The sequence below is a fragment of the Mastomys coucha genome, unplaced genomic scaffold (assembly GCF_008632895.1).
Source record: "Mastomys coucha isolate ucsf_1 unplaced genomic scaffold, UCSF_Mcou_1 pScaffold6, whole genome shotgun sequence".
Taxonomy (NCBI): Eukaryota; Metazoa; Chordata; class Mammalia; order Rodentia; family Muridae; genus Mastomys; species Mastomys coucha.
Genome location: NW_022196912.1, coordinates 14,536,138 through 14,561,584, shown reverse-complemented (window position 1 = coordinate 14,561,584; position 25,447 = coordinate 14,536,138). Strand labels below are relative to the sequence as shown.

The following is a 25,447-nucleotide window of genomic DNA, read 5'->3' as shown; positions in this document are numbered from 1 at the left end:
GATCCTTTGATACAGTCATGTTGTGGTAACCCTCCAACCATAAAATTATTTTTGTTGCTACTTCATAATTGTAATTTTGATACTGCTATAAATCATAATGTAAATATTTGTGTTTTCCGATGGTCTTAGGAGACCTCTGTGAAAGTCTTTCAATACCCCCACCAAGGAGGGCATGACCCACAGGTTGAGAACTGCTGCCATAATAAAGAGTCATGGACATGTGGCTCACTAATGTGTCCCCACATATAGCTTAGTGTCTGAGATACATTTAATCTATGTTCTGGGTGAATGAATGAACAGGAATGACATAGCTCCAACTCAGAGCAGGCATGGGAGTTCCAAGAATTGTGAGTCAGAAGAAGAGGAAGAGATGGAAGAGGAGGAGGAGGAAGAGGAGGGGAGAAAGAAAGAAAGGAAAGAGAGAGAGAGACAGAGAGAGAGACAGAGAGAGAGAGAGAGAGAGAGAGAGAGAGAGAGAGAGAGAGAGAGGAGGGAGGGAGGGAGGAAGGAAGGAGAAAGACAAACATATTTTACAATGCCATTATTCATATATTCTTAAAAATAACCTGGTGCAGCCCAAGAAAGAAGACCAAAATGTGGATGCTTCCGTGCTTCTTAGAAGGGGGAACAAAATACTCACAGGAGGAAATATGGAGACAAAGTATAGAGCAAAGACTGAAAGAAAGGCCATCTAGAGACTGCCCCATCCTGGGGATCCATCCCATAAACAGTCACCAAACCTGTACATTACTGTGGATGCTTGCTAACTGGAGCTTGATATGGCTGTCCCTTGAGAAGTTCTGCTAGAGCCTGACAAATAGAGGTAGCCAATCATTGAAGTGAGCTTCAGGGTTCCCAATGGAGAAATTAGAGAAGGGACTGAAGGAGCTGAAGGGGTTTGCAGCCCCGTGGAGGAAGCAACAGTGTCAGCCAGCCAAACACCCCCCTCTCCCACAGAGCTCCCAGGGACTGGACCACCAACCAAAGAGTACACATGGAGGGACCCATGGCTCCAGCCACATATGTGGCAGAGGATGGCCTAGCTAAACATCAGTGGGAGGAGAAGCCCTTGGGCCTGAGGGTACTCGATGTCCCAGGGTAGGGAAATACCAGGGAGGGAAGATGGGAGTGGATGGGTGGGTAGGTGAGCACCCTCAAAGAGGCAGGGGGAGGGAGGATGTGATAGGAGCTTTCTGAAGGGGAGACCTGGAAAGGGGAAAACATTTGAAATGTAAATAAAGAAAATGTCCAATAAAAAAAAGGAAAAAAATAATAACCTGGTGCCCATCAGGCATGCACTGTCCCCTGGACCCCAATCAAGAACAATCTTCAAATAATTCCTACAGGCCAAACAAACCACTTTAGTCAGAACACTCAGATTGCAAAGATGTCAGTGAAGTTTCTATAGATGACTGCCAAGAAATTATTTCTTTGGGAGTCTAGCATCTAAAAGCCATGGAGTGAATAATGCCAAAGAATTGCCTGTAAGACAACAGAGCTTATTGGAAACCATACAGTTCTCCATGTTATCTTTCATTCCCCACCCCAAGTGTACTCAGCTGTCCAGTGATATGTCCTTAGTGACAGCAAATATGGCGACACAGGCCTCATCTTTACTGGGGTACCATTTATTGGATATAAATAATTCATACCAGGGCTGAGAGTTGAATATTCCATGTACCTTAGTAAGCTAACTACCAGAGAGAAAATGGGACTTCAGTAAGTAGTCAGCTCAACACTGGGAACATCCTTATAGATGGATGTGTCACGGGAAACTAGAAACAGATTTCAGCTAGAGATTTGGGAGTCCTCTTTTTAGGGGGAAATGCCATGCTTCATTGTAGCCGCCCAGCAGCCACATATATGAATGGGTTTTCTGGAATGGGTTCAAGGTCCTGAAACATAATTTTGAGGTACTGGAACCATGGGAAAGCTTTGTAAAAATTAGACGACACATGGTGTGTTTAAGTCTGCCATCTTTCATTCAAATTCACGTTGTTACAAGCAAACAGCTAGCATAGATAAGGCAAAACCCCTCCCCCAAATTCGTCAGCAACTTGACCCAATCAGCAACTTCTTCTTCAGTCTCTGGAGGCGGGACTTCTGGTGTAACTGGAACTTGGAGAGAGGCGTGGCAATTAGCAGGAGGTGGGCAGAGAGTTGTCGTTATCTGTGGCAAGGCAGGGTCTGAAGAATCAGTCCTCAGCTGAAGGAGGGTCACAATTCCTCCTTTTTTATTTAGAAAATAGCACAATAAAGGCATACTCATGCATCACAGTCCTACACGGGAACTTTCATGGTGCTTTGATGAATATCACTTATAGTATAATATCTATGGCAAATCTCTTTACCCGTCTTTGGGCACACGTACATCTAGTTTGACACTGCAAACCAGGCTTATTACGTGGTTTTTTTTTTTTTTTAATCTTAAACAAAAACACACAGCCACTCAGCACATGTCCCTGTCTTAGGTGGAGACTGTCAGAGACCTAGTTCGCTGAATGTAGCTTTTCCATGAAGCATCTAATTCCCATAAAACCAATGTCAAGACATGCCTCTATTGCCTGCGATGTCCAGGAGCTGCCACGGTCTCTCTGGAGTCCACCTTTTCTGAAGTCCATGTGAAGCAGCTCTGGCGTGCTGATGGGCAGCTGGGCGTAGACACCTAATTGAGTTGTGAAATAGTAGCTCCCAAGCTAGGAGCCTTTGTGACAGCTTCGCCTCGAGAATAGGCTTTCAATTCAGTTATCAATAAATAACTTCCAAGCTAGAAGCTCCAAGAGTGAGCTAAAGTGTCTGTGTGCTCCGAGACTGGGCTTGCTTTTTAGATAAGAGTGCTCTGAGAGTGAGCGAATTTTGATTGTCTTTGTACTCTGGGAATGAGTTTGCTTGAGATAAAAACTCAAAAGTTTAAAAGTAACATTAACTTGAAGATGTCTCAGGCACTTGGTTGCAAATTAGCAACATTTAGGCCCAAGGCTTGGCCTCTAGGTGTAGAGGGAAGCCACTGTTGACTCTTAGAAAAAAGTGGAGGCTATTTCAGCCAAGTAAACTTGTTGGCTAGTAAAATGTTTAGCCAATATTTTTACTATAAAAACATGCTTATAAAAAAGATTTTGTGTCTGTATCCTCTTGACAAATTAATGTATTAGGCAGCCATTGTGTTCCAACACAAACAGAACCTCTTCCCCAGAATAAAGTGGGGTTAAGAATATGTGTGTTAGTAAGTGGAGTGACACGCCATTTTATCATGGCATAAAATTGAAAATGTGTGGATGTCAATGGCAATCCACAGCAGACTGACCTTTAGCATCAGACTGCGGAAAAAAAATATATATATAATATATATTAAGACAAGTCAAAGACAACATGTCTTTAAAAACAAGTAAAAAGCAAGCTATGCCTTAAAAGAGGCAAAAAATGAAATGTTTTTCAAAATAATTAAAAAAACGAAATATGCTTTTTAAAACAAGCAAAAAACAAGATGCTTTTGGAGGTAACTTTGGAGTGGAGTGCACATCCCCCCTCCTATTAATATTAAAAAAAAATCAAATTCTCAAAGTGTGAAGTGCACATTGAGTAAATATTATCTCTGAGAATTATAAATTATTTCAGAAATATGGGTAACATTAAATTGTTGACAAAATGTCTTAAATGCTTGACTATAATAGTCAGTTTTATAATATGTTTTAATCTGATTAGGAACATTAAATATAGAAATATAATATAGACAATAACCAATTAATATTTTGTTGCTTTTCATGTTAAAGCAAGAGTAACTTGAAAGCCTGAGAAGGAATTAATAGCCACATGTGTATATTTTATTTTTAATTTTGAAATCAAAATTATATTTTAAAAATGTTTAAATATCATAAGTAATAGAAATCTCTGATATATGTATATATCCATATATCAATATACAAATTAAGGCTTAACTGGAACTTGGAGAGAGGCATGGCAATTAGCAGGAGGTGGGCAGAGAGGGTGGTTATCTGTGGCAAGGCGGGGTCTGAAGAATCAGTCCTCAGCTGAAGGAGGGTCACACTTCATACAAGGGAGAACTTCATTCTGTTGTAGAAGTTGGAAGAAGAGGTATATTGGTAGAGGACAGTCAGAGGGTGAACTTCAGTCAGCTTGACTACTGCATCCCTTACTTTGGTAATTCCCCAAGAAGAAATGTACACTTTCTCAGATAGAGTAAGTGTGAGAGTACAGTGAGACCTTAAGAAGCCAAACCCTAAAAATTTGCTTTGATACATTCGTTGCTGTCTGAATTTCCTAAAAAAAAGCATCCTTTCAAGCTGAGCAGTGGTGATGCATGCCTTTAATCCCAGCACTTGGGAGGCAAAGGCAGGCAGATTTCTGAGTTTGAGGCCAGCCTGGTCTACAGAGTGAGTTCCAGGACAGCCAGGGCTACACAGAGAAACCCTTTCTTGAAAAACAAAACAAAAAATAAAAGCATCCTGTCCCCTTTTGTTCATTGACATTCCCCTCATGCATATAAATACTACCCAATAAATGATAATGTGAAATGAATAAACCAACCAAATAAGTGTTTCTACAATTGCTATACTCTCCCTTAACAGCCCTCTTTCTTGGCCCTCCTGTATGAGACCATTTTACACAGGTACATTATAACTGCTTGGTATTTACATATGATGCATTACCTATTACGTTTTGTGAAATGATTGAGTTGACTGAGTAAATAAATACTGCTTCTATAACACCTATATTGCTACCACACCATTGCCGCTGCCGCTGCTGCCATCACCGCCGTCATTAGTCCTACAAATTAACACTATTGCTACAGCCTCTTTCTTGGCTCTTTGAAGTTTACTGTCTTCACCTTGAAAAAATCTGCCTGGACAGGAAGTGAGCCAGAGAGCAGGTTAGTAAGTGAAGAGCATATTGTTTACTTGTGTTCCATCTACAGTTACGTGAACTGCAAACTTATTTTTGAATGGCAAGAGGATGGTGTAAAAAAAGATATTGAGGTTTTCCATTTGTTCATATTTAAAGGCACACACTGACTGATAAAGTCTAGAGAGGTTCATTCCAATGTGTACTTCTTGAGGAGGAAGGTGGATGGTCCCTTTCATCTTGTAGGCAATCAGTTATATGTGGAGTCTAACATACAATAGGGTAATGCTTGTGAATAATGAGTTTGTTCTCCTGTAGCAGGTCAGGGACTTTACAAAAATATTCATAAGGCAATGGGAAAATTTTAGATGATGAATGGATATTAAATATTAAGAATCATTTTCCTTTGGGAACAAGGATACTGTGCATGCTAAAATTATGGTCTTATTTTACAACATATGTAAACATTTATGATTGAGATAGTTTAATAGCTGAAATTGCCTTCAGAGGAGGTCAACTGTGAGATGAACGGAAGTGCACATGTGAAAAAATTTGGCTGTGTGGCATGCCATTTAGGCTGGGCGATGGACCAATGGCAATTCATTATACTACTCTAGGTTATACTTGGAAATTTTCATAGAATGTCTTGAAACAACTTTTGTCAAGTCTTCACTAAGTTCTCATCTGATATCACATAACTACTATCACTGTTCTTCAATCAGGAAAAAAAATAGTCCGTAGACATGCATGCACACACACACACACACACAAAGACAGCACAACCAACATAAAACCTGACATCCATTCGACACTATGTTTGCACATCAAAGAGCCAGCCTTTAGAATCTGAGCTGGTGCCAACCTCTTTGCTGGCTTGCTTGCTTGCTTGCTTGCTTGCTTGCTTGCTTGCTTGCCTGCCATTCTCAAGGCCTCTCTACTCAGAAGTCTTCACTAGTTTACCTACAATGTCCATAAAAGATTTGAAAGAAAAGGGCAGCTAAGATGGTTCAGCCGCTAAAGGAACACAAAGGACCCAAGCTTGGTTCCCAACACCCACAGCTCACAAGAGCCTGAAATTGCAGCTCCAGGGAATTCTATGCCTCTGATCTTCATGGGTACCTACACACTGTGGGGGTCTTGTGACCACCACAGTCAGTAATGATCCACAGGAATTTGGATCAACACAACTAAGTAGCTAATTTTTGTTCAAACTTCAGGAATCTGACCCCAAGTAGTCCATTTTAGGCGTATTTACGCACAGCGCAATTTGCTGAAAATTTTCTTGGTGATAATTAATTCAATCTTGTGTGGCACAATAGAATTGAAGATGTGACCACATTGAAACTATGTAGAGTAAATGTCTTCCATAGAGATGGGTTCTATAGCTAACAAGCTCACCATATGGATCTGAAGGAGCTACCACTGTGGTCTTGGCCACACAGATAGCTCAAAGGTCACCATGCTATTAACCATGTTCATTCTCAACCTTCTGGGTGGAAAACGTGTTATCCCCCCCTTTCAAGGGACAATACTGTGTGTTTAACATGTCTGGTTCCCCTGGTGCTTATCTGTGAACACACGGACCTCTATACTTCACATGTACTTATACCCACACAGAGATACATAATTTAAAAATAATAATTTTTTAAAGATCTGAAAGTTTCATTTCGCACATGGGTGGGGTCTTTTAAACACTGTATATATCAGATGTTTTTGGATAAGTGCAGCTCTTTTTCAAAGCCAATTAAATTAATCCATTCAGTTCTTAGGGTATCTAGGTATTTAGTGAAAAGGTATTTCTGTGTTTGTTGTGACAGATAGTTATTTCATCCAATAGCATCTACTGCTGAAATGTATATTTTAAAACTGTGGTACATTTTAAAGACTCAGGAAGTTAATATTTGTATATTATGTTCTCACTTGTGACAGGTACTGCTCTAAGGGATAGAAATATGACTGTGAACAAAAACAAGCTCTGCCTTTCAGAGGCCAGCATCCTCAAACAGATATAATAGTAAGTGCAGACAGAGGGAGTAGAGAATGTAAGGACCACATTTAATACTGTATTATGGATTGGCAAGATGACTCAGTGACTATAGGTCCTTTCCAACAAGCTTAAGACCTGGGCTCAATTACCCATAACCACATGGCAGAAGAGAACTAACTCCTCAGGTTGCCCTTTGACCTCCACATATTCACCACGTTCCCACAAGCACTGACTTCACAGAGACACAAACACAATGTAGGAATAATTTATTGTTGAGTTCCAGGACAGCCTGGGTTATACGGAGAAACCCTGTCTCAAAACAAAACAAAACAAAACCTTTGCTCTTTCTAAGAATGAAGTGCTCTGTGCTAAGTAATGTGAGCATTCTTTGTCTACCATCTACAGGATTAATATAACCAGGACTTTATTCCAACAGACAGTACTATAAGCCTGGTTCTAGGCATAGGCAGACATTCAGGAAGCTTATTAAATCATGTTGCTGTACAAACGCTTTAAAGGCAATCTAAATATTTAAGACTTTTCACCGCTATCGCTTCCACAGCATGTTACCAGGTTTTAGTTAATTACTAGATGCCTTAGTATATTGATGCCAAGGGAGAAATCTAGCTTCTGGAATCTAGGAGTGAATATTATCAAATACCCACCTAGCTCAACAGGAGCAGTTACAGGTGTAAAGAAAAAGACGACAGGTGGGGGAAAGACTATTTAGCCCATGTAAAAATATTGTGAACATTAAAATGCACGGGAGACTTGTTGGGAAGAAAATGAGTGGGGAGAGGATAAGATGGAGCTATGACCAAAGTACAGTACATATGCATGGAGTTATGAAAGAAAAATTTAAAGTGGGTCAACAAAACGTTCTGAGCACTTACTATGTACAAATATTTGATAATATAAAACACAAAAAATAAAGTGTTCATTTCCAAGGAGCTTAATCTAGAACGGTATCTCCCACACACAAAACATCAATATCACCCTCCTCCTAAAGTCAGTTCCTTACAAAGCAGATAGCAAGTTTAAAATAGGCCTAACTTAGTAGGGAGTTTTTTAAAAAGCATCTCTTCATGAAGGATTTAAAAACTATCAGCGTTCTGATACATTCTCACCACACTGTAAGGTAACTGATGTGATTCTCGTTTCCACTTTACAGGTGAAGAAGCTGACTGAGGCTCAACTGTCCAGTAGCATTTGTGCAAGTTCACAAATGTTGAAGGTGGGAAGCTAGATGGTGGTGGTGGTTGTGCATACCTTTAATCCCAGCACTCCCAGGCGGGAGATGTAGGTAGATCTCTTGAGTTCAAAGCCACCACGGTCTCTATAGTGAAGTCTAAGCCAGCCAGGGCTACATAGTGAGACTCTGCCTCAATTTTTAAAAAAGGACAAGGACAAGGAGAAAGAAGAAAATCTATCATATATAGCCTAATCCCATTTTCATGTCAAATAAAATCAAATGAGGCAGGTGATGCACACATATATGCCAACAAAGCACCCATATATGAAAGATGACCACCCCTCTCCCATGCACGCGCACACACATACTTTGCTTTGGTATTGGCAAAGTCTTTGGGAATGTGGCCTAGCAGCATATATCCAACCCAAGGCTGTTACTTTTCTGTATCTCAAGCTTCATCCTAATTCAGACATTTATTTTTCCTTCTGTTTTTGATGCCACTATGTAGCCCAGGCTTGTCTTGAATTTTCTATTTTCCTGCCTTAAGCCTTGAGTGCTGGTCTAGTACTCAAGAGATCGTCCTGCTTCTGCCTGTGCCTTCAGAGCCCTAGGATTAGTGTGTGGCACCACACCCTGCTGAAACTTTTTTTTTGATGAGTTCTCTTTTAATTTCATGAGCCTTGTAGAAATGTTTTATTGAGCTAGTAATATGCTACCCCTTCTCCAAAACCTTTTTAGAAATATCTTTGGTGACTTCTAATCTAGATCTTTGACTGAGGAGCTCCTAAAGTCACACTCCAGAAAGAACATAGATATTGTATTGCAATATGTTAAGGACAGTTTAATTCCTCTGTCTAAATCCAGTAAACACATATTCAAAGAAGTTCCTAGAGCCCAATATCAGACTAAAGTTAATAAGGCAACAATTCTGTGCTGTGTCAGGAAGCTCCAATTTGGCTTTGACTACAAGTTAACATTTGAAAAGTTCCCTGGAAGTCATCTGTTATGGACAGAGGCTGAAGACAGAAGCCAAGCAACACAGTAATTTGATTTATAAGCTACAGCCAAGGGGAAACATAGATGGCTGGCAGAACACAGCTGCCAACTCAAGATTTTCATCATCCCAGGAATGGAAAAATGCATCAGTATGCACACATAAACTCATTTGGGTTAGCAGGAAAGGACTCAAAGCGTGAACTTTCAAGCCAAAGCCTAAGTGTGCAATACATACACACCACACTAGCCCTAAACAACTAATCAAACTACCTTATTACTTACCTGGCTAAAATACCAAATTTGTATCTAAAAGACCACTTGGGAGAGAGGGGAGGAAAATAACATACACACACACACGTAGAAATGTGTGTGTGTGTGTGTGTGTGTGTTTGTGTGTATTTCTATGTGTGAATGCTGGCATGCAGGCCCTGGTGGGTAGCAGTCAGATGATAATTTGAGGTATGGGTCCTCACCTTCTACCTTGAGGCAGTCTGTCATATACTATTGCATACGCCAGGCTATCTGGCCTGAACTTCCAGGCATTCACCTGTCTCTGCTCTCCATCTTGCCATAGAAGCCCTGGGATTCCAGCTTTTGGTAGGTTCTGAAGATCCAGACTCTACCCCTAATGCTTACTGCAAGCACTAGGCCAAGCACCATTAAAGGTATTCGTACAGGAACGTTTTAAAGGTGTGTCTTGACAGGTCCTTAACTAAGCTAAAATTAAACTTTTAAACACACATAATGAAGAATGTAACTAAAATAATCATTCATGCCAGAAGTGAACTCTCTAGCCTGCTTGGTTCAATTCCACAAGCAAAATAAAGTCCTGTTCAGTGTTTGGAAATATAAGCTGTGGCTAACAGAACTTACTGCTCTTCTAGAGGATCCAAGTTCTGTTTCTAGCTCCCATACTAGGGCAACTCACAACCACTCCAGTTCAGACGTCCTCTTCTGGCCTCTGTGGCCACCTACCATCAGGTGTACATACACAAATACAGATACACAAATACATAATTTAAAACCTTTTATTTAAAAAGAAAACCCTCAAAAGTGAAATAGCACTATTTAATTTTATAAATAAAATGTTTACAGAAGCAAAGATGACTAGCAATCTATATTCATGAAAAATGAGACAGACTTATCAGCAGAGCCCCAAATGATTGTTCCTTTCACAAAAGATATGTGTCTTATGTTTCTGTCACTGAGAAAAACCTTCATCTTTAAAAGAAAGAAAAACCTATTTTGTACCACAGAAAACTCACCCATACCAAAGTGTTATTTCAGTGTTTGTCCTTGACCCGTTCTGTTGTTTTGCTTGCACTGCCTCTAGCTTAAGAAATGGGCAGGGCCTTCCAGATGAAATTAAAATGCATTCTTGGAGTCCTGAAGAGAATCCTAAAGGAAAAGAAATATGATACCAATGGTCTAGACTTTACCTCAAAAAAATAAAAGGAAGGGGGTTAAATTGTGTAAGTTTTTAATTTCAGAACAATTACTAGTATACAACAAATTTTTTATTTTTCATTCATAAAAACAATTTACAGCATTCATAAAACAAAGTGGTCAGAGAAATAGAGACTTTCTGGATAGATTCTCTCTGTGTAGGAAGAGATGAGAAGGCAGCTGTTTACTACAGACAGAAACAAAGACGGTCCATACAAAGCAGGACTGTGTCGGAGGGCAGGGAAGCTATGCCAACCAAAGCAAACTCAGACCTCTCATGCATGCAACTCAACACCTGAATTCTCTTAAAAACCAAACAGAAGCGATTTAATAGGTCTCTGTAAAGGAGGTTATAAGCATTGGGGGAAAGGTAGCTTTACATATAACACACACACACACACACACATTCTCTCTCTCTCTCTCTCTCTCTCTCACACACACACACACACACACACATTCTCTCTCTCTCTGTCTCTGTCTCTCTCTCTCTCTCTCTCTCACACACACACACATTCTCTCTCTCTCTCTCTCTCTCTCTCTCTCTCTCACACACACACACACACACACACACAAGATGGGGATGGGAAAGAGATGGAGAGATGATTAAAATTAATAAATCCCCAGATAGGTTATCACAAAAAAATATCCCTTACATATACAGACACAGAAAAATAACTTTTTACACGCTTAACTTTAAAGTACAACACCTTGAGCTCTAACTCGGTGCACCCTGACCCACACCCTGTTCAGCATGAACAAATACGAGTTATATGGTGAAATACATACTTGAAGGAATTCCTTAAAAAAGAATCACAACTTTCATTTTATATATACAACAAATTTTTAATTATGTACTGAAAATAAATTACAGGAAATAACTTTAAAATGCAACAGAGGACAAGTCACAATAAAACATTCCCATTGAATTCTCTTGGGGGTGAGACTGCAGTGCTCAAGGAAGATAAATATCACAAATATATCAAAATTTCAAATTGTCTATGCATTCACACACTGACAGGAGCCACAAACATTCCTTTCACAGGACTGTACTTATTAGCCTACCACAGAACCAGATTTTGCCATAAACTACAAAACTTTTAATACAAAATTGTATTTATATATTTATAATTCATATACATGCCCTACCTGTAATTTTAGAAAATAAAAGCTACACACTGTACAGACACTCTTAACTCATAGCTGTAGGCAACATTTTTGGATGGAATTTCTCCCCCAATAAAATTAATGGCATATTTTATGTACATGAAGGCTAAACTGCAAAAGACAGTTCAGTTTCCCAGATAATGCATCTCCTTTCAGGGCAGGTTTACAAATTTAAAAAGGCAAGACAAATGTACACCTCAGAATGACCTTCTCAGCTACAAGAGTTGTCATGTGACTTGTGTGAAGTTTCTGATACATGCATTTATGTAATACTGGCATTGAAGGCAGTAAAGCAATATACACTTTTAATGTAGTGGCTCAATAAAGGCTTCATTGTCATTCCGATCTGATTCTTGATACAGTGATTCATAAATTCTCTAAAAATTAAAATTTCAATGGGACACTATATTAAAGAGACTCTAAATAGATTTCTTAAAATATTTCCCTGAAATATCCTTTTACATAAGACAAATTTCACTAACATTAAATTCGGTAAAAAGAAAGAAAAGAATTAAACATGGCACAAGTGTGCATGATAAACTAATGCTCCTCAGCCAATCGCCAGGTCTAAGGAGGCATCAAAAGAAGGCTGAAAACAACCAACAATGTTCACACTCTGTGGCAGCCATCTGTGAAGCCAGTTACACTAAACTACTTCTACAGTTGATTGTAAACTTTGGTTTATTTTATCTGAGTTCTCATTGTACAGCAAGCATGGACAAGGGAGAGTGGAGTCCGTGAGGAGATGTCTGTCAGTCTGTCTTTAACCGGGCATGATGAGACACCTGGTCAGTCAGGCCTGCTTTGATGGAGTTTGTTACAGACTGCCTTATGTTTTCCTCCATCAAATTATCACCCAGGGGCTTCAATACCTGTGGTATGAGAAATGTGCAAAACAAACAAAAGCATGAGGTAAAAAAAGAGTACATATAAAAACAGATATAAAAAATTCAATTTAAATCAATGACAAAAATAATCAGGAATGTGAGAAATAAAAAGATGCTTCTCCCAAAAGAAAAAAAGATAAAGAAAGAAAAAGTTATGATGCTACAAACAATGCAGTTAAGACATTTTATAATGCAACAAAAGTTACTTTCCTCTTATTCAAACCATTTACAAATCCTATGAGACGGATGTGCAATCCATACCCTATGTGCAGCATCAAATCTGGTATGTATACAGCATTATGCAGACCGGCCCAGACGGTCCTGCTTATTGTCCTACATGTGTAAGTGTGAACACTTCAGATAGAGAAAAAAGTTAAAAATCCTGTCTAATTTCTCTTCTTGTTATTGTTGGATGACAGTCTCTGTCGCTGTGCTGACGAGAGAGCATGATGGACCCTCCGACGTCTACTGACTTCAAACAGTTTGGCAAACACCTAAAACACGGAGTGATGTGTTAGGAGAGGGACTCAGATGCCTCAAAGCTACAGTTAAAGACTAGAACAATTTCAGACTTGTAGTTTCTCACCTTCCTGGGACTCCTCTGAAGCAAAGGAAAAGAGAAATGCAAAGAAATTTTAGACAAGACTAGCTGAACACAGCACAAGTCTTCTGTGACAAGGGATCGTGACGTGTGGCTCTTACCTCACTACACTACACTGAAAATAACTTTAGACAGCTGAAATTCTCCAGTGAAACTCTTCTATAATAATGGCACCTCTAAAGTCCTAGAATCAATACTAACAGAAAGCATTTCAAAAGAACCGTGTAATTATTAAAATCAAGGTAGGAGAATAGTATTGATTCAAAAATTTAAAGTAGATTATTTTTAAAGCAGTGATTCTTAATCTATTCTTCTATTAGAAAGTATCAAAAGAAAGCAAAGCAATAAGACTGATTTTAAGAGACAAAAATTTGACCTTGACAAAATGTCCAAACACAAACTCCAAAGGAGATATTAAACACAAGAGTACTTTTAAGAGAGTCCAAGTTAATACAGTAGCTGAGTTTGTACCAGTGGTTCTCCACCAGTGACTCACAACCCCTTTGGCAGCAGCCCTCTACCCATCCCAAATATTTACAATTCATAACAGTACCAAAATTACAGTTATGAAGGAGCAACAAAAGTAATTTTATGGTTGGAAGGTCACCACAACATGAGAAATTGTATTAAAGGGCCAAAGTATTAGGAGGTTGAGAACCACTGGTTTATACAGTCATGATGCTATTATAATACCTAATCAATTCTCTTCAGAAAAAAATCGTTGACTTCTTCTGCCTTTGAACTGAAAACCAAAACAAACATGCACCTGTGCATCAGAATCTCGAAAGAGGCCCAGGCTGCCCCTCCCACTGCTCATCTGTAGTGATTACAGCTTCCATGCTGTCCCTGCATATGGTGAGATGATGTCTGGACACTTAATGAGGATCATTTTAACAACCACCACAAGAGAAATGGCAATACTCAAACAATCCAGGAAGAGATACAAGCAACAGCCATAATGGAGACCAGCTCGGCTCAGCCTGCTCTAGGACTCTGGCTTGACATGACACTATAGTTGACTCCGCTTCCTCTCTGTGCTGCTCTGCCCTGCTCTCTGTGTTTCCATGCAAAAGATGTTAAACTATCTTTGGAAAGAAATCTCTGTAGGATTATTCCTTAGAGTACTGCAATAAATTGCCACCCTCCTCACAGAAGACATGAACACCTAACATATTTCTCCTACCTTGTTTCTTGTAAATATTGGTTAGAAAAAAAAATCTCATTTTGTACTTCAAAACTTTTTTTCTTACCTTTAAAACCGCTCATTCACAGTATTTTCTTTGCTCAAAGAAAAATATTATTAGTAAACCTAGCCCTGCTCACCATCTGGCATGAACATCAGGCTTTTTTTAAGTAAGAATCGACCAAAGATATTACAGATTAAAGCTTATCAAAGTAAATTATAATTATGAATAAAGGGAAACAAACCTTTAAATTAGATTATACATTAAAAACAAAATCAAAACATCACCACCACCACAAAAAATAAATAAATTTAAAAAACAAAACAACAACAAAAAACAAAACACCAAACCCCATCCTGTAAAAAAGGAAAAAGGGGGTGTACAAATAAGATACAAAGTGGAAACTGGAATCAGAAGTCAGATTAGTCACTGCAAAATCAAAAAATAGATACCAACCTGTTCCCAAAGTGTTTCAGCAAACTGATCAATCATTGTTCCAATTTCTCTGAACTCCCCAGAGTACTTAACATAGGCCCAAGTACACAGGGACGTCAGTGCTAGCCCCATGACAAGGTTGCATAAGACAGCTATAGAGTTTAGGCCAATGAAGCCAGTCAGTCCTGAGATTATATACATAGCAAACATGACTGCAAACAGTGTGGCAGGGGTACGAGCAGCATAGAAGATATTTTTGCCATCATTGTGCTTTATAAAATTTGCATAGGTTTCTTCGATTTCAGCTTCAAGCTGGTCCTGATAACGGCGGCAGAATTCATCTCCACCCATTTTTTTCACAGAACGAAACTGTTTGAGCGCCACTTCCTTGAGATCCAGGTGTTTTCGCTCCAAATCTGAAGGTGCAATGTACGGCTTATCACCACCGCATACCTGTATAAGCCAAATTATAATGAGAGATTACATGCTACAAGTAATACTTGAAAAGTGTTCCCTGCTCAAAGATTTTAGTCTCATAAATTAAACTACTTAACATGGCTGCTTTAACACTTGAGCATAACTAATAAGTAACTACATTAACTGCCTATGGCTGGCTGGTCTTATGTTGACATAACAACAGGCTGTAAGGCATTTTCTTAGTGATTGATGAGGAAGGGTCAGCCCATGGTGGTCCTGTGTTCTATAAGAAAGCAGGCTGAGTAAATCAGGGGAAAGCAAGTCAGTAAGCAGCACTCCTGTCCCTGGTCCCTGCCCTGTTTGAGTTTTTGTCCTGACTCCCTTCAGGGATGAACTGTGACATGGAAGTGTAAACAAACCCTTTCTTCCCCAACTTGCCTTTGCTCATGGTGTTCACTACATCAATCAAAACCCCAAGACACTGCGTAAATCAAGTAATTTTCCAAATGTGACTACACTACCAAAACAGAAAATGCAGTTTTTACACTGCCCTCTCCAACTTCTCTTTACCCATGAGTAAACAGAAGCAGCACAATAGATTACTAGCAAAGGATTGGATTAAAGAACATGTAACACAGTATTTCAAAGATAAGCATGCTTAGTGCAGAAATTGCACTGGACTCAAGCTACTATTACTTCCATCCCAGGCTGAAAATTCTGAATTAAAAGTCAGAAAACATACCCTGCATGTAACTTATTTTCTAACAATTTATTCCAGCAGAGACCATAAAAAGTCAATTACAGAATAATGTAGCATGACAATATGTAAGAAGTGCAAATTATTTCAATTACTTTAAATATAAAACACCTTCTACTCTTATGTAGCATAAAGCGTAAACGTACAGACCTGCTCCATACTTTTACAATAGACATCTCTTGCTCCTGCTACTGCTGCAAGGTTATTAGCCTCCGCTGTTGCCTAAACGGTAAGATAAAACATACCATTATGTAAAAAGAACACTATGACTATAAATTCCTATTAACATAACAAATTATGTACAACAAATAATTATGGAAATGAACAGAAAAAAAATCACTCCTTAGTTTTCCTTTCCTTTGGAAGGGTGTATCAGTATTAAGGCTAGGACTCCTTGTCTGATTGGGATTTGTGCTAAAACAGATTTGCAGACAATGTATCACCATGTGCTCAGGAAATGGACAGAGATAAACACACATAATCCCAAAATGTGCTGAGTCCTGGGAACTAAGAATTCCTTGTATGAAAAACCAGATTCACACAAAAGTCATCTTCACACACAAAACTGTCTATGGTTGCAAAGCTTTAATATAATTTAATTACTATTAATCCACTATAAAACTGAGGAATTGCCCAAAGTGGTAAATTTTAAAATACAGCAAATGTATAAAAATAACAATGCCACATACACATAAAGTCTAACTACACTAGAGGCAGCTCGTTACTAGTAAATGAAACTAATCCTTATTTCCTTCTTCAAAGAACAAAAGCATTTAGTTCAGAGAGGCCTCTATTAAACCATCTTATACAAAAAGCATTTGTTATACTGTGTCCCTCTAAAGCCATGACTTTAATCCCCACCACCAACACACTGACTCTTACCTGAAGCATAGACTTTGGATGTGGTAGTTCCTCTCCTTGATATATTTTAATGTATGCCTAAAAAGACAGAAGGTTCACTGTACTGGTGTACAACATGATACAATTCCCACAAAGAAATATCACTAAACATGGTAGTTCACACCATAAAAATGAAGTTCTAGGCCTTAAAACTCATACACTGTAAGTACAACAAAGTCAATCCTGTCCTGAATATTAACACATAGTATGTTGCCAAATAAAATCCTCTACAGAAATTTTTTTAAATATATCCCAACTTATCTAAAATTTTACTTCACATTTAAAAGTTTTATATGTAAAGTATCATCTATTTTATAAAAAGAAATTTTTAATTCTCTATTTTCAATGTTTCAAATAAATGTTAGAAAACAGGTTAAATCATCATTTTACTTTAAATATTTTAACTCAAAACAAACCCTAACTTGCAGTCAAAGCGTAAGACTGAGCTTTAACAACGCACATGAAGTTCCAAGGATCAAACAACGAGGGGCTAGGGGTGAGGTGCAGCATGGGAACAGAGTGTGGATTAGTCAATACATCATACACAAAAAGGAAATCCGCAAACAATAGAGGAGGAAGGAGGAAGAAGGAAGAAGAGGACTAGTTCACGGCATCCAAACAGGAGGCTTCACCTCAACGTTCTATGGACTCAAACTTAACTCATAAGTAAACAGCGACTGCATGGGAGTGCTGAGCTCCTAACAGGTGCATGCAGAGCTCAGTAGCTTCCCTGGCTGTGCTCTCCCACCCGCCTATCTCTTAGCGATTAATACAACTCTGGATGGTCAACTTGTTCCAACAGGAAAGCTAGAAAGGAGCAGGAAAAACCTTCACAAGTAACTTCCCTAGACTCAAAAGCCAGACACTTGTAGCTACTCTTACTAGTCCTCAGAACTCTACAGAGACTCTGGGAGAACTTGGGCTACAGAAGTACTCCAGGCATCACTCACAATGGCAGGGCTGTGTTACAATGTCATGAATGGCTCTTCTCTCCACAACAGAGATGCAGAAAAGGGTATTCTGAGAACAAATAGTGTCACTGAGTAGAAGACACCATGTGTTGTCATCTTTTTAAAAAGATTTATCTGTTTCCTTGTGTGCATGTGTACATCCCACATGCAGGCACAGCCATCTGTGTTTATGTGCACACGTGTCTGGGCCCACCCTACGCTACCATGCAGAGACTAAGAGTCACATGTTCTCTTCTCACACTCCGACATTCCTTTTATTTATGGTCTTTCTCTAAACTTGGGCCTCATATTTTCTCAGTGACCTAGGAAGCAACAAGCCCTATCCAACTCCCTCTCAAAGCGAGTCCTAACTATGTGAGATACCCAGCTTGTTATGTGGTATCTAGGATCCAACTTGGGTCCTCATGATTGTGTCAGTAAGTACTTTTAGCAACTGACTCTTCCATATCCTGAATGTTGATACAATGAATTCAAGGCAGAAAAATATACATATTTTTCTTTTGCTAGAAAGTAAATTTCTCGTCCATAAAGATCTGTTAAAAGTTAACTTCATTTCTTTTTTGAGACAACCATTTAGCTTAGAGTTCACCTACCTTAAAATATTCTACAAGATCTCTACAAGTGACTTTAGATCCACTTATCTCTTTCTCAACAAGATTTTCAGGAGCAAGCAGCAATGGAACCAGATTTCGAAGCTCCCGTTTAAAATCTTCATCGATATCTGATGGACATGAAGTGAGCCACCATATTAATCCAAAAACAGAAACAAGTTCTCAATGACATGAATTCATGAGATTTTGTTTATAAAGAACACACAGTGAAGTAGATTCTATTAGTGAAGATTCTTTTTTCTAAAAAGTTCATCTCAATATGCCTTGGCTCCTACAGGAAAGAAAATCCCTATTACTTTTCTACCCCACTTCCCCCATTGGTCTTTCAAATCAAATGATGAACTTTCAAAACAAATTCTACAGTAACTAAAACATCTTTGCTTAAAATGCAAATTATATAGGGCACTATATTAAATTCCAGTGTTAGACTGTTTTCTAGGTGTACATACAGACAGAACACTTATATACATAAAATAATATAAATCTTTTTAAAAACTTTTAAACAGAATAAAGTAAAATGGTTAATCAGTATGCTATGGTCAATCACTATGCTAAACAATGGCAAAGCAACCAAAGGCAAGCTAGAACCAACACAGGAGAACACTGCAACTATCACACAGTTATCACTAGAATGAAAATTAAGAAACATTTACAGGCAACTAAGGAACGCTAAGAGTGGGAAAAGTAGTCTTTATCAAGGAGGACCAAAGCAAGCAGTTGTTGGTCAGCCCTGAAATATACATATGAGTAACATTATACAAACTGAGCAGTTATACTTACAAACAGATATGTATATGCACATACATATACACATGTCAGAACAACTAATGAAAAAAAGAGGTCATAAATTTAAAAGAGAGCAAGGAGGGGTGTGTGGAGGACTTGAAGGAGGAAAGGGAAGGAGAAGTGTTGTAACTACATTTATAATAGCAAAAATAAAACAAAATACAATATAAACTTTCAGTTGCTACCTAGTAGTTTCAGCAAGCATGGAATACCCACCTTTCAGTCGTCCATCAAAACTAGGGTTCGTGGCAACTTTAAGACCAGGATGTGGTAAAAGGAAGCAACCCAGATTTGAGAAACAATTGTGAATGTGCTTCCTGACATTCTGCAGCTCTTCATGCTGGTTTTGTTTTACCTAAAAGAAGAAATAGAGTGAAGTTGTAAAAGGATTTTTTTTTAATTTTAAAAAGGACAATACATTATCATACCCACATATATGCACACTAAACTCAGACTGCTCTAGAGGGCAGTTGTATTTACTACTACTTAAAAAGTTTATATCTGGTCACTTTTATCAACTTGAAAGGCATTTTTTTCCCTTTGAGAAAGCTGTCTGAAATTCCAAAACAAACAACTAATTACCTGATACTGAATAACAAGCTGAGATTGTGACTTAGAAACTAATAAATAAAGAATCTGTCTTTAGAGCACTTATGTCAAAATTATACTAAACAAACTGAAGCCAAAAAAAGCAGATTTTCCTAAAATTAAGACAGCCTCTGAGCAAAGTCTAAAGTCCAGTGAAGAGTTCCGGTGTGGGGCTCGTGGTTCAGTGGATATGAGCATAAACTACTCTTGCAGGGAACGAGTTTGGTTCCCAACAAACTGCCTGTAACTTTAACTCCAGGACATCCAAATGCCATGCACACATGCATATATCAACAGACACACAAATATATATAATGTTTTAAAAAGAGCTCAGTGTAGTCCAAACAAACAGAGTAGGAACTTCAGTGCTCTCAATTATCTATTATCTATGACAATCACTGATCTTTGAGAAAAAAGAGATTGCTATGCATTTTCTTTAAGAATAGTCTTTAAAAACACTTTTATTACATTTTATGTGTTTCTTTTTGTGTGTGCACATGTGCATGTAAGTGTGAGGAGGGCATATGTGTACTACAAATGGCACACATGCAGAGATCAACCTTCAACAACTGTCCTCTTCTTCCACCATATGGGTCCTGGGAGATGGAATTACACTCATTGGACTTAGAAGCAAGTGTCTACCTGCTATACAAGCTCATCAGCCAAAGAAAGAAACTCTTAAACTTTTAACATTTAACAACTTAGCATGTTAACACTTTAAAAACATTTTAAAAAAAATAATTACTAGCATGTCTAGATTGGGAGGTTTTTTCAGACCGGACCTCGCTATGTAGCCATGGCTGGCCTGGATGGAACCTTCTTTGTAAGCCAGGCGGGCCTCCAACTCATGAGTGAGCCACCTGCCTGTGCCTCCTGGTGATGAGATTAAAGGTGTGTTCAAATGTCACTGCTCCACGCCTGCATCTAGGAGTTAACTCACAAATTCTTCCAAGTGTTCTTCCAAAGGCCATTCTAACAAAACATGCACTGTTCATAACTAAGACCTGTAAACTAACTACATCTCCATCAACACAATGAAAGATAGTTATTTATCAGTATAATACTGTACATAGTAAGAGTGAACTAATAAACTATATAAACAATATAATTTAATCTCAAGAACAAAATATTGAACAAATAAGACACAAAAGAATGTATTCTGAGTAAGCAAGGTGATGCAAACCTCTAACCCCAGCATAAGGAAGGCAGAGGCCGGTGGATCTCTGTGATCCTTTTTGTACTTTACATGAAATACAGAAACAAAATCTGTTAAAAATGATAGAGGTCTTAGCAAAGTAAGCATATGGAGTTAGGTGATTCTGGGCACAAGTTATACATCTATGATCATTTCACAAACTCATTAAGCTGCACACTTAAAATGTGTGACTGGATGCATCACTGTAATAACAGAGACCTTGTCTTTGAAGTACATAATTCAAAGTTCAGTTATGACTAGTGTGTTATGCTGATTTCTTCTAAATAACCAGGAAAAAAGTAAACCTGGTAAATTACCTCAGTCTGAAAATGCCTTCCATATAATCTAGAAAATAACCTCATGTTACGAATAAGTAAGTCAGTCATACTATGCCCCAAGTATTTGAATGTGATTGAGAAATGAAATGTACCATACCGCAAACAGACAAAAAAATCTTCTGAGCCCAGCCCATAACAAATGGACCTCTCTCCATGGTCTTCTGGATGTGGAAGATGTAATCCAGAAATACCTGAGTATTCCCACAGGAAAGTCCCTCTAAGGATACAGAATCATGCATGACCTTGTTCATGAGGTCATTTTCCAGAAGTGCTTTGTGAAGCATACTGCATAGGAATGAGAATATCTGGTTCTTTTAAAAAGGCCAAGATGGCTCAGCATGTAAAGTGGCTGTCAAGCAAGTCTGATGACCTCAGTTCAATATCAAGGACTCATGTAAAGACAGGAGGGAGGGAATCAATGATACAAAGCTGTCTTCTGACCTACACACATATACAGTGACATGAACACACCCAAACACACAAGCTCAATAACAACAACGCTGGGCAGTGGTGGCGCACGCCTTTAATCCCAGCACTCGGGAGGCAGAGGCAGGCGGATTTCTGAGTTCGAGGCTAGCCTGGTCTACAGAGTGAGTTCCAGGACAGCCAGGGCTACACAGAGAAACCCTGTCTCGAAAAACCAAAAACTAAAAAACTAAAAAAACAAAACAAAACAAAACAAAACAAAAAACAATAACAGTCACTTTCAAAGACACCGATCTTTGAATATTTACTGGTGGGTAATTCCCTCGAGAGAGGAACAATTGTTCTTTTATGTTTATTGAAGACTATCTTCTTTGGCAAGAGTCTATCACTTGATTATCTGATTATATTGGACAATTTACTCCCTTGGCATATTGCCAAGGAAATATCAGGGTCCTTTGCATGGACTGAAGCACAAGCTTCCCTCCCCAGAAAATGGAGCTCACCTGCAATCTCTTTTCAAGGAATTGCTTTCCACCTTCCAAGCCATATGAATGTTCATAAGGATAACTCCAATCTCGAATCAAAAACATGAGTGTCTACGTATAGAAAAAAATACAAATCACTTGTGATTACTGAAAACTTCCTCCTATAAACAATGTTAATCAAGACTCTAATGAGTAGTTCAGTGGGTACAACATATATGACTGTCATTCTTGATGAGGTCCTGGGTCCAATTCTCATGGTTCCAGTAACCACATGGTGAGTGCACTCTCCATAGTTAGTTACAATCAATGCCACTTAAAGCAACTGCCCAGCCCTGGCAGCTCTGCTCAGCTCTGCTCAGAACGTCACTACTTAGAAGGCATCATCAGAGTAATAACACCCAAAGCCAAAAATGAACAAAAGGAGGACCATCATTTTAAATCAACCTATATAACTAGAACAACTATACTTTTAGATAGCTAGTTCCACATTGGCTATAGATTTTGTATTAAAAAGGCCATTCTTGCAGGGCAGTGGTGGTGCACACCTTTAATCCCAGCACTTGGGAGGCAGAGGCAGGCAGATTTCTGAGTTCGAGGCCAGCCTGGTCTACAGAGTGAGTTCCAGGACAGCCAAGGCTATACAGAGAAATCCTGTCCCAAAAAGGGGGAAAAAAAAAAAAAAGAGGCCATTCTTTTTTTTTTTTAAAGATTTATTTATTTATTATATGTAAGTACACTGTAGCTGTCTTCATACACACCAGAAGAGGGTGTCAGATCTTATTACGGGTGGTTGTGAGCCACCATGTGGTTGCTGGAATTGGAACTCAGGACCTTCTGAAGAGTAGTCGGTGCTCCTAACCTCTGAGCCACCTCACCAGCCCAAAAGAGGCCATTCTTACAAATGTCTTATCCATATAGTATTTGATTTCTCAGCACTACTGACATTTTGAACCAGGTAATTACCTGTACATGGCTGCCCGCTGCATTATGGAGAAATATTACATGCCAGTCAGTAGCATTAACCACCCCACAAAACTGTGACAATCAAAAATATCACAGACATTAACGAATGTCTAACTGGATAAATTATTCTAGATTAGAAAAACTGATATAAACTAAATATAGTGTATTTTACCCATATATACAAAAGGAAGCCATGATCTGCCCAAGTTTTATAAAAGTGATTGCCTAAAACAGATGTGTCAGATAAAAATGAGGCAAAATTAATGTAAGCCCTCTAATATTATAAGCCCCCCCCACAAACAAACAGGAAGCACCCCACATAGCACAAGCACACACTGTGATTGTTCCCTGTAGTTAGAGCAGCAGGAGCAGCAGCAGCAACCCTGAGCCTGTCTATAGAAGATGAAGAGTACCAGAGGTCTGACTTCCACTTGTGACATATCACAAAAAAGGAAGCCTGCATGATACTTTATAACTTTACCATGTCGAAGATAAATCTGACTACCGTCTTCAATTCGCTACTGTCTTAAGTTCTAGAATTAAATAACATCCAATTAAAGAGAAGCACCCTCCACAAGTAAAAGTACTGCAAACAAATCTAGAGTCACTTTGTGTTTCCTAGACTATTGGGCTTCAACTAATAGTAAGCTGATATGAGTTTATCATGTCCTTGTGGCTTGAAGCTTCTCACGGGAACATTTTTTAAAGTGCTAAGACATTTACCTGAAATGGCTTCTGGTAGATTTCTTCCATTGCAAGTCTTCCATACTCTGTGAATAACTATAAACCATGTCAGTTAAGATAATGCAATCAAGGAGACTGGAAGAAGTCACTTATAAAACTGTCTAGATCAGAGGAGAAGTAAGTCTTTCTTCTTATCTGAACATCAGGAATTTCACTGGCTAATAAACTAGGTATATCAGAAATGTCCTCTAGTCAACCAATCAACCACTTCTTTAAAGCCATACAAAATTCAAATATATTACAGGCTTCTAACCCTGAATTTACGATGAAAAAGAATTAAGTTTTAATGCTTTGGCATATATTCTCTAAGACTTACTTGTAGGTGTTGAAGATCATCTTCTTGAATATTCTGAGACAAATTATATACCTGTTAAAACAAAATTTATTTTATTTTTATTAGTGTTTTAATGAGTAATTCCCTTTTAGTAAGGAAGGTTATTTTAGACCTCATCACAAATTAATCACTTTGCCACTATATTAACCAGTAGTATATGGAAAGCGTTTTCTTATTAAAAGAGAAGCAGTAAAATTCATGAAAGCATACATACTCATGGCCCAAGTGTACTATGTGCTGTCTTTTCCTGTTTCTCAGTCTCTTTCATACTGTGTCATGTCATTTTTAAAAGACAAGACAAGCTGGTGCCAGGTGTGATGATGCACTTCTGAGATTCCAACACTTAGGAGGTAGGGGCAGAAGACAATGGAGTTAAAGGCCACCCTGGGCTACACAGTGAGCTCCAGGCCAGGGAGAACAAAGGTTGTTTCGATCCTTATGTAAGTTGAAGAATGTGAGGAGCAATGTTTAGAAAGATAAAGATAAGTTCCTTCTTGGGACAGGATATACGTCCATTCAGTAGGTTCTGGGCTTTTTGGTTGCTTGGTTTTGTTCTAGATTTTTCAGACTTTAACAACTCTCCTGCCTCTGCCTCCCATGTGCTAAGATTTCAGAACACTGCACTGACTGGCATGCATCGTCACACATGCCATGTTCTTTTTGCTTAAGTTGATGAGCCTAAGCAACATGAAATGTTTACCAGGCCAAGGAAACTAGTAGACTAGCAGTAGGTGGCACTATTGCCCTTTTTAGAATGTTCTGGAGGCTTTCCAAACACAGAGCAGAACTGATAATGGTTGTTCTCTGTTCTTAGGGTTTGTCAGGTCTAGTCCTTCCATGACAGAGCACTAGAAAAGAAGGTGCTACAGTGACGCCTACAACTTCTACAACAGAACTCAGTAAGTGTACCTGCTCCAGAGACACACAAACAGTTAATAATCTAAATAACGAGAGGTCAAGAGTATAAACACCAAAAGGGGATGCTTAGTCACTGATTAATCCCAAACAAGGTGTCTAAAATATAAAAAGCCAACATCATAACCAATGTATTCTTATCTGTGTGGGCCTAAACTTTTAGAACACAAGTAGAGAGAGACAGGCACCTGTTATCTTAAATCATTGGGTCTCAGCATACTGCCTTCGACTCAGTAAGTCCTAAGAGTCTGTTGAGAGTAATCAA

At 38.7% G+C, this 25,447-nt stretch overlaps 1 protein-coding gene across 4 annotated transcripts in view; it reads right to left on the bottom strand.

The window, feature by feature from the left end:
• Nucleotides 1-11,303: 11,303 nt before the first annotated feature.
• Nucleotides 11,304-25,447, bottom strand: part of Atl2 (atlastin GTPase 2) — a 40,543-nt gene continuing 26,399 nt past the window's right edge. Inside the window, exons 5-14 of one of the 4 annotated variants that reach the window (XM_031355493.1) lie at nucleotides 24,250-24,300; nucleotides 23,913-23,969; nucleotides 22,245-22,337; nucleotides 19,411-19,549; nucleotides 18,391-18,518; nucleotides 16,809-16,865; nucleotides 16,077-16,148; nucleotides 14,774-15,205; nucleotides 13,119-13,133; nucleotides 11,304-13,026 (exon numbers count right to left, since the gene is read on the bottom strand). In XM_031355493.1, coding sequence (XP_031211353.1) covers nucleotides 12,919-13,026; nucleotides 13,119-13,133; nucleotides 14,774-15,205; nucleotides 16,077-16,148; nucleotides 16,809-16,865; nucleotides 18,391-18,518; nucleotides 19,411-19,549; nucleotides 22,245-22,337; nucleotides 23,913-23,969; nucleotides 24,250-24,300 — 1,152 coding nt within the window. In that variant the 3' untranslated portion in view covers nucleotides 11,304-12,918. The other 3 variants (XM_031355495.1, XM_031355494.1, XM_031355496.1) reach the window with 3 other exon arrangements.